We start from the raw sequence: 9,664 nt of genomic DNA on the forward strand, positions 1-9,664 counted from the left end.
TCCCCTCTCACTAATTGTCTGCATAACTTGGGAAGTGAATGAGCCTCAATGGACCTCAAGATGGTTACAGTGGATGCCCTTGCAGAACTGTGGGGAGTCACAATTGAGAGCCACTCAGCACAGCCAGGAAGACCGTGTGCACAGTTCACATGACCCACACCTGCCACAGCTGAAGATGAGTGTCAGGACGTGAGGCTCTCGCCCAGGACTGCTGGTGCCAGCTTTCATGTCCTCTGTCCCAACCAGACCATTCCCCAAAAGGCTGGCGTTTGAGCCTGCAGCGTTGGTGACATATAATCAGAGTCTGCAGTGCTTCCTAGTTTGTGTTGTGTTGGTGCAGGTGGGTGGGACAGAAGGATGTCATGAACGTTTATGACAGGCTACTTTGTGTTCAGCTAATGATGTTCTTATTTGGGAGGACTTACTGAGTGTCATGCTGTAAAGTCTTACTAGTCCAAATTCAAAAATCCCAAAAATGATGGGAAAGAATACTGTATTGTTGGTTTTACATTGAAAAGTACTTTAGCAAATTGTGGTCATAGTTCCTAATCAGTCTTGGAACTTTCCTTCAGGGTGAAATAATGAGTTAAGTCCTATAATGGCACTTTAATTCATTCATTGAGCCAAAGCAATGCTTGCTAGGCATCGCAGAATGGCTGCAGGAATTTACAGAATGTTTGCACAGTCACTCTCCAGGTGTAAGCCATGTACAGGTGGATGGGCCTTGAGTTAGCAGAGGTTTATGGCAGGCTAAGTAAAACTTGGTTGTTTTCTAATGTCAAACATCAAGAAAATTGCTCCCTTTTAGAGCCCACTTACTTTTATGTGCCATATTCACTTTACTCAAAGTCACCTTTATTTAGTGATGTGTTCATTGAGGTAACTTTGAAAGATATGAGTGGGACCTCTTTCTTGAATCTGTGTGAAATGTATCTGTAGCAGTTGTCCCCTGAGGCAGCTCATGGAACCCAAGCAGCCAGCTGGCCCAGCTTTCGTACTGTGACCCAGCATAGTTCATGCATCAAGAACATAGGTGTCATTGGGAGAGTCTGAGTCCTGAGTCCTCACTTTTCTTCTCTGGATGACTTGAGACGGGAATGCTTCATCATGCCTTATTTTCTGCTCTTTGTAAAACTTAGGAAAGATGGGTAGATTAAAAACAGGCTTTCGCCGGGCGGTGGTGGCGCACGCCTTTAATCCCAGCACTCGGGAGGCAGAGCCAGGCGGATCTCTGTGAGTTCGAGGCCAGCCTGGGCTACCAAGTGAGTTCCAGGACAGGCGCAAAGCTACACAGAGAAACCCTGTCTCGAAAAACCAAAAAAAAAAAAAAAAAAAAACAGGCTTTCTACAGAAAGATGTTACCAATGGACTTGTGTCCTTTAAACCAGACTAGGGGCCCTTTCACCAAGCCCAGCTAGCTGACCAGTAACAGGAAGAGGGCCGAGGAGCTGTTGCTTGCACACTGTGCTTTCACCATGGCTGCCCTGAACACTTCCACCCGTGCTGTGTTACTACCCTCATTCAGGAGGAGGATTGCAGGCCCCTCTGTGTGGTTAGCTGGAGACACCTGTTCATGGTCACCTGGATCTCAGGCCCTAGATTCTTAGGGTGATGCTGAGAAAGCAGAGGTGGTGGGGCACACCTGTAATCTCAGCACTTGTGAGGTGAAGGCCGGGAGAGCCTCCAATACAGAGTTGAAAGCCAGTATGGGATACATATGAGCCCATCTAAGAGAAAAAGGATGCTGCTGCATGCCAGCCATTCTTCATTGTGACAGATACCTGAGATAAGCTATTCGAGGTAGGAAAGATTCACCCGAGCACATGGTTTCAGAGGGTGCAGGCCATGGTCAGTGGCTCCGTTTGCTCTGGGCCTCTGGTGAGACAGCATCATGGTAGAAGGGCATGGTGGGAAAGAGCTGCTCATCTTACAGCTGCCCCAAGGACATGCTCCTGTTGACCTACTTCTGCCAGCTGGACCCATCCTCAGCTACATCCCTCATCATTCTGAATCAGTTACTGAATAATTAATGATGCAGTAACCTCTCAATGGCTGGATGTGCCAGCTGGAAACCAACTCTTCATTCATCCATGAGCCTTTTCAGGAGAGAATTGATATCCAAACATAGCACATTAAGTGATAAGTATCTCTTAGACTGTGGTCACATTGCATCTCTGGGCATCTAGACATCCTGCTGTGGTGCTGACCACAGAGACCAGGAGTTTGGTTCAGCACTGTGCCTGGCCAAGTCCCTACTTAAGTGAGGAAGCAGCGTGGCCGCATAGTTAGACTGACCTAAAATGGACTATGTGCATTTTCCAGAGCCTGACAGAGCGAAACAGCCAAGGGCCACAGCTGCCCTGTTGAATGTGAGGTCAGCCAGGGACTGTCAGGTACCTCACCGCTCACTTCACCTGTCTGGAGTCTGTCTCCAGAGAGTGCTCATGTAGACAGCACACATGTTTTAATGGCCTCACTGTCCAAGGCCTTTTGTCCTCATTTTGGTGACAGAGGCCGAAGGACAGTGATTAGATTACTCACCTACCTGAAGATAGCTTCACAGGAGAAGGAACTGGAATTCCAGCTGTGACTACACCTCAGTCAGGAAAGGGTAAGGCTCACAACTGTCCACAAAAAACTGATGGCCATTGAGAAGCTGTTGACTAGCTAGGGCCACCCAACCATTTTCATGGGGCTTCACATGGGTTTTCATACCCATGGGGTATATGAGTGCCTGCCCCTGCCACCCAACCTTTGGGGCAGGCTGGCCATTCAGAAAACCACCCTGAAACCAGCACCAGTGAACATCCACACCTGGACCCCACTAGACTTCAGAAAGTGGTGACCTTGCACTTGCTTAGAGCAGTGGTCCTCAACCTGTGGGTCACAACCCTTTGGGGGTTGAATAACTCTTTCACAGGGGTCACCTAAGACTGCAGGAAAACACAGATATTTACATTTACATTATGATCCATAACAGTAGCAAAATTACAGTTAGGAAGTAGCAACGAAAAATCATTTTCTGGTTGGGGGTCCCCACAACCTGAGGAGCTGTATTAGAGGGTCACAGCATCGGGAAGGTTGGGAAGCACTGGCTTAGGGAAACAAGGTTTTGGAGGTTTTGACCATTTATTTGTTTTTGTGAACTCCATTTCATTTTGACCTGCCCTGCAGTGGGGGCTGCTCTCACCAAAGCTGCCGACCACTGTCAGCCCCCTCTCTTCACCCCTCACCACAGGGCTGGCTTGAGGCATCTGCTCTTTTCTTTGAGAGGCTGGCTGTTTCTGAGATGGCATACAGAACCCCTGGGCTCAGGGGAACCAGAACCAGAGCCTGGCCCTGGAGCCCATGTGACTCTTTCAGAAGTAACAGCTGCTGAGGCTTAGAGAGGCAGTGCAGCCCGGTACCTCCTGCCTGGACCTGAGGAAACCAGGAACAAAGGCAGGCAACATTCCAGTAATAAGTCACCTAGACTCATAGTTAATTGTGTTTAGGAACAGTTTCAAAGTAACTGAGAACAAGATTTAAAAGGGCAGGACCATATTTTATCATTAGGGGGAAAAAAAAAGAAAGAAAATACCTCCCTGGAAAACAAGCCTACCCATACCTGAGGGGATTAGTGCAGGTAAATTAGCACCTACAGCTGAAGTAATTACACATTCTGAGGAAACACTGGCCTCCTAAGTCACTGCTGAGCAACAGTCAACAGCAGACACTTTCTGGCTCAAAAGTGAATGTTTTATTCTCTTACGAGGTCTCTTTGATGCTTAATGAAAAGAGCCATTAGCAATGCTGTGTCCAGGCTACAAGGCAGCCTGCTATGGCTCAGGAGTCCTGCTGGGAACTGCCCCACCCACCTGCGCCCTGTGGAAGTGGCAGAGACTGCCATCGCAGAGGTGGGCAGTAGCCAGATCACATCTACTTTAGGCCTCTTCTGCCGGGCCAGGCAAGGCCAACAGGGAAAGTATGGGGTAGACTTGGTACTTATTCTGAAAAATACAGTAGTGCATACCTCTACCAGTAGGGCAGCCCTAGTGCTATCACACAAGATTCTCAAGGATCACAGGACTGTCCTTGTCACAGACCAAGTAGCCTGCCAGCCTCTGCTGCACAGTCTTCCACACACCAAGTTCTCTGTCTAAAAATGTTGCCGCTAGGGCTAGGTGGCAGCCCTGGGCTCCTGGCAGAAAGGGTGGGAGCTGCTGCGCCTGCCTTCCTCTGTCCAGCAGCTAGGATCAGCTGCTTCTGGGTGCAGCTGTGGGAGGGACTCTGCAAGCCATTGCAGCTCGGCGGGTCTTTGGGTGGACTAGCGTTTTCTTCCTCAAGTATGGTATTTTTCAGAGAGTCTTCTGACAGTGCCCTGTGCTGACCATTGGGACTGGGCAGTGATCCTTAGAAGGTGGGTGGAAGGCCAGAGGTTCCCTGTAGCCCCTTTCTTGAGCTCCATTTGATGTCATGAGTGTATGTGTTTCTTTGCAGTTTGAACAAGAAAATCAGCGACTCATTGGTGAAATGAACAGCTTATTTGACGAAGTGAGGTGTGTGTATAGCTAATGTCTTGATGGCAGCTTTTCCAGACACTGCAGGCTTTTTCCATTTGCTTTGGCACCCAAGCACCCATATGTAACTGGGTGGGACTGGCTGGGCCTGTGGGAAGAGACTGACTACTACAGCAGGCTTATGGGTACTACAGCATGCAGAAAGACAGATCACCCCAAAAGTGGGACCACACCCACCACCTCAGGGCTCCTTAGGTGGAGTAGCTGTAAAATATAGTAGAGCCCTTGTGACAGGTGCTTGCACCAATAGTGTCTGCTTCCAGGTGACCAGGCTCACACTCACTTGTCTGGAGCCTCCAGTGAGCTCACTCAAGGGCCTTTGTCCCCCAGGAGTGCTGTAGTGCTCTGAAAGCAACAGCTGGGTCTTTGACAGCCCTGTTGTATTCAGGGTACAGCCCCTCCCAGCCTGGGGACTTACTCTGGGCAGGGCTACTCCCCTTGGAGAGCCCCAGGGGTTTTTGTCCCAAAGGCGGCTCTCCAAGGCCTCCCTTTTCCCAGCCTAGCTCTCCTTGTCCTCACCCACCTTGCTATTCCTTCCCCAGACCCGGAGAGTGCTCCTTCCCTGTCTCCTGCCTGCCTTTCCCATTCATGTTACCTTTCTCCTCCTGCCACTGACTGATCACCAGCTGTGCTGGAGCAGTTCATTCAGCCTGAGCCAGCTTCCACTTCAGACCCATACAGCCCCAACCCACCCCAGGGTGCCCCAAGCTGCAGGAAGCCGGGGGGGGGGGGGGGGGGGGGTAAGGGCTCACCCAGTGTTTCAAGTTGGGCAAGCGCTTAGGTGCTAAACCAGATGGGGTGACCACAGACCGAACTGGGGCGTTTTCTTGCACAAGGAGCTGGCTTGGGAGGGAAATGTACCTTTTTGACGATGGGCTGGCTTTCCAAGTGACCATGCCTTTTGATTCTCCAGCATGCATCAGGCAGTAACTGGGCTATGCCGAGGACTTCCTGGGCCTGCCCAGCTCCTCTCCCCGTCTGGAGTGGCTGCCCATCTTCTGTTGTTCTCACCTTGATGGTGCCTTCAGGAATGTAGACCATTCCTCTTCGATTACCAGGAGCTACTAACTAACATGTCACCTATTGATTCTTTTTCCAAGGCAAATCGAAGGGAAAGTTGTTGAAATTTCCAGACTCCAAGAGATATTTACTGAAAAAGTTTTGCAACAGGTAAAAAGACCCAAAGGCCCCGCAGTTTTGAGTTTTGGCTTAGAGTTGACTGAGAGCTTAGAACCCTCTTCCAGAAGCATCTGAGTGGTGCAGATTAGGCAGCATCATGTTTGCTTAGCCAGTCACACCACTCAGAGGTCCCAGGTAAAGCTTCCTGTCACCCCCAGCATCCCTCTGGTACAGCTGAGGGCTCTGTCTGGGGACCCAGCGTAGAGCAGAGTGGCCCCTGTGAGCTAGAGTATTTGGTGGTAGTAGGAGGGTGCAATCCGGGACTGGAGTCAGGCAGCCCCCCCACACCATTGTACCCCATCTGTAGAAAGGCGTGAGACTGAGGGCTGCTGTTCTGTTCACAAATCAGCACAGACGAGCCCTGCACAGTGCAGAATGCAGAGCTGCTTTCGGTCCACAGTGCTCCAATGCTGCCTCGGGAACACAGTTGGATGGGGTAGGACTGGTTCAGGTGACCTTAGTTAGGACTTTAGCACCCAGGGACTGTAGAAGACTTTCAGAAAAAACACCTCTCTCTGCCTCTGGGCTGTTGGCTCACTCACAAAACAAGTACCTGAACCTCACAACAGAGTTGAGTCAACATGCACAAGGTAGAAGCCAAGGACAGTTAGGAGTTCAAGGTCATGAAAGTAAGATACTCTTCACAGAGTTCTTAAAGATCTACCCAAGCCATGTATGTGGAGGCCATGAAGCCTGGAGACAGGCTTTGTGCAGACACCTTGGCCTGATGGCCACGTCAGCTGCATGACACAGGAAGCCATCAAAGCAAGCTCCTTCTGGCATAGCAGCTTGCTGTGAGGAGAGCTCTCCTTGACCGAAACACCCAGCCTACAGGGTGGTCAGACTTCAGTCTGGACGCTCCACCCTGCATGCCATGGCCGGTGCTTCTCCTAAGCCCCACTCCTTGTCTGAAGTAGAACTGGTGAGCCCTGCCTCACTCTCAGAACCAATAAGCAGGACCACTGGCCCATGGCAGGCCTTTTAGTGGGACTCTGACCAAGCCAGGGAGTGCCCTGCTGTAGTAACCCAGCATGCCACTGGAATCCGCCCTTTACCTGGTGCTCAGTGACACGCCCTGACCAGCCACATGTAGGAAAGGGAGTCATGGTCTCTTAGGCTCCAGTACTCAGCCTTCTAGCATGAGGGGCCAGCTGCCACAGCAGTGACTGCACCAGAGGCCTGGGCAAACCGCCCCCCTGAGAGAAGAGAGCTGCCCCCGGGGAGGTGGCATGCTTTAGGGGTTGCTTGGTATCCCTCTAGAGTCCAGCCAAGGGCTTTGTGGACTGCTGGGGCCTCAGAAACCTTGTTTATATCAGTGTTGGGGGCTGTTTATGGCAAACCCCTCAGCTCCTGGCCTGATATTCTCCACCAGGGTATCACTACCCACGTGCACTCCAGTGATGTCACTATTAGGAACTGGGTGGGTGAAGCCTGCTTTCCATTCTGCAGCGTTCTATCAGGCAGGGCTCCCTAAAAGCCCACATTAGGGCACACCTGCCCGCCCCGCAGCAGGGAGATCAAAGGCAGTTCCACATGGCTGGTGTTTTAGGGTCTCCACACGTCCATGTTCTCAGCATCTGCCCAGGGCATTTGCGGCCAGCAATTCCTATCTTGTTTGAACTCTTACCCTTCAGCAGTGTGTTAAAGCATGCTGTTTGGGTAGCTAGTGTGTTTCAGAGTCTGTAACATTTATAGCTGGCTTCTAGACCTTATAAAGAATAAATGGAATGCAGGAAGAGGGCCCTTGGTGGGAGTGGCCAGTCCAGAATCAGCAGGTCATGTTTGTCCTTGTCACTTGACAAGTGACACACGAGAAGTGATAGGTGGTACCAGTGCAGGCTCTATGGCCCGACAAGAGCCTTACCCTAGTCCTGCCCCTTGGGTACTGTGTGGTCTCCTAGAAGCTAGTGAACATCTCCGAGCTGTAAGTTTCCCTGTCTTTGTGTTGGGTGATACTCACGCTCAGGCAAGGATTCCCAGGCTGTGTAGGTACAGCCTCTAGAGCTTGAAACATGGCAGCAACTACTTGCAGAAGGCTATCTTCTTGGTGGAGGAGGGAATGGTTGGGCTTATCTGACACTCTTCCTACAGGAAACTGAAATTGACAGCATTCACCAGTTAGTTGTGGGGGCAACTGAAAACATCAAGGAAGGCAACGAAGACATACGAGAGGTGGGTACCTGGGGCTCTCAGGTCAGAGTTGGCACAGCACTGTTTCCCAGCAGCCCGAGTCTCACTGGTGAGGCTGTCCAAGCACACTGTGTAGCACTCAGGGCCCATCCTGCAGCTCTAGTCATGGGTTTATGGTCAAGGCCACCCTAAGTGCATGTGTTCATAGACCTGCTGGCTTACTTTCAGCTCATCTTCAAGAGAAAGTAGTTCTGGCCCTGCAAGAACAGTGTGGGTGGAGAGCATCCAGGTAGGGCCAGGACAGTCTGAAGCCAAGGATAAGCCCACTGAGAGCAAAAGCCAGAAGCTGGAGGGCACCCAGCCCCGTGAGCCAGTGTCTCTAAAGCCCAGACCTCCTGGCTGGCCCACTCTCACCACAGACAAGAGCATCCCTGGGAAACCTGAGCCCTGGTTCAGACCTGGGGAGCGAGGCCTGGGAGGCTAGGCTCTGCCCAACAGAAGAGGATGAAAGGCAAGGGCTCGGTGGGTAAAGGTGCTTGCTGCCAATCAGGATGACCTAATTTTGATTCCTGAAATCCATCTGGTACAAGCACAGAAATAACTGTGGCCCTACACTGGACACACACCGTGACATGCATTCCCACCTACCCACACAGAGATAAATGTAATCTAAAAAATGAAATGCAAGGCATTTGTTCTCTGTCAGGTCTCCATGCGTGGTGACTTTTGTTCTCACTTAAGCCATCTGTCTAAGGAGAGCGTGGGATTCATGGAGGTGTACGTGAAAGAATGGGACACTTAGGGCTTCCGAAACCAGTCCCGGGTGGTGCTGACACCTGTGTTCTTCCTACCAGGCCATCAAAAACAACGCCGGCTTCCGAGTGTGGATCCTCTTCTTCCTCGTGATGTGTTCCTTCTCCTTGCTCTTCCTTGACTGGTACGACAGCTAGCCCACGAGGGCTACCCCTGTGTCTGTGCTGCTGTCCCAGACACACACACCATGTGCCAGCATGTGTCTCTTCTGTTGTGTAGCTGTGTAAGATCCAAGGGCTGGGGAGACATGGCCCCCAAGCCAACCTTTGGAACCTGTCAGGACCTGGAAACGTGTGGATTGAAAGTGCCCTAGGCGGTCTTCGGGGGCAGAGGATAAAGGGGTGAGGCAGTCAGGAGTGGCACCTCCTGGAGGACCACAAGCATGGCAGGGCTGAGCAGGACAGGAATACGGCACTCCTGCTATCCCCGTTACAATGCTTGGGGCCTCGTCTCCTGCCCTTCCCACACCAGTAGCTTCAGGGGAGAACATGCCTAATGTTTCTAAAGTCATTGGTTCTTACTTCCTTGTGGCGTCTAATGTGTGCTGATATGTGGCCATTTTGTCAAAGAAAACAATTCACATCTGCCTTGTCAAGCTAATAAATGCAATTAGAGCCACTTATTGCAGTCAGTGAGTCTCCACTGAGCAGCGCTGGCTGCCACCTGGCTGGACAGGCAGACTCTGGTGCCCTCCACTAGACCTCTCTCCTGCCCTGGCTCCCAGCATGTGAACAGCAAAGCAGGGCCCAGGGCATGTGAAGCCTGGTTTCCTGCCTCTGGGTCCTAGAAGCTCGTGTTCCAAGAAAGGTGTGGATTTCAGAAGAGCGGGCCTTCTGCCCTTGTTCCTGCGTATCTAGAAGAGGCCACGGGGTTGCCTATTGAGAACTGGAAGTGTGCAGCACACGGCCTGCATCTGTGCAGACTATCCTGGTGTCACCCAATTCGTGCTGAAGCGCATGAGTACAGACAGTCCAGTGTGCGGC

General features: G+C 51.4%; 1 protein-coding gene across 3 annotated transcripts in view; it reads left to right on the forward strand.

Moving 5' to 3' along the window:
- LOC128108359 (syntaxin-18-like) overlaps positions 1-9,299 on the forward strand; it is a 100,140-nt gene extending 90,841 nt beyond the window's left edge. For all 3 annotated transcript variants that reach the window (XM_052734800.1, XM_052734801.1, XM_052734802.1), the window contains 4 exons: positions 4,480-4,538; positions 5,660-5,729; positions 7,830-7,910; positions 8,723-9,299. In XM_052734800.1, coding sequence (XP_052590760.1) covers positions 4,480-4,538; positions 5,660-5,729; positions 7,830-7,910; positions 8,723-8,818 — 306 coding nt within the window. In that variant the 3' untranslated portion in view covers positions 8,819-9,299. The remainder of the gene's footprint in view (positions 1-4,479; positions 4,539-5,659; positions 5,730-7,829; positions 7,911-8,722) is intronic.
- The last annotated feature ends 365 nt before the right edge of the window (positions 9,300-9,664 follow it).

Source organism: Peromyscus californicus, unplaced genomic scaffold (genome assembly GCF_007827085.1).
Source record: "Peromyscus californicus insignis strain IS unplaced genomic scaffold, ASM782708v3 Scaffold_13__1_contigs__length_99412109, whole genome shotgun sequence".
NCBI classification, from domain to species: Eukaryota; Metazoa; Chordata; class Mammalia; order Rodentia; family Cricetidae; genus Peromyscus; species Peromyscus californicus.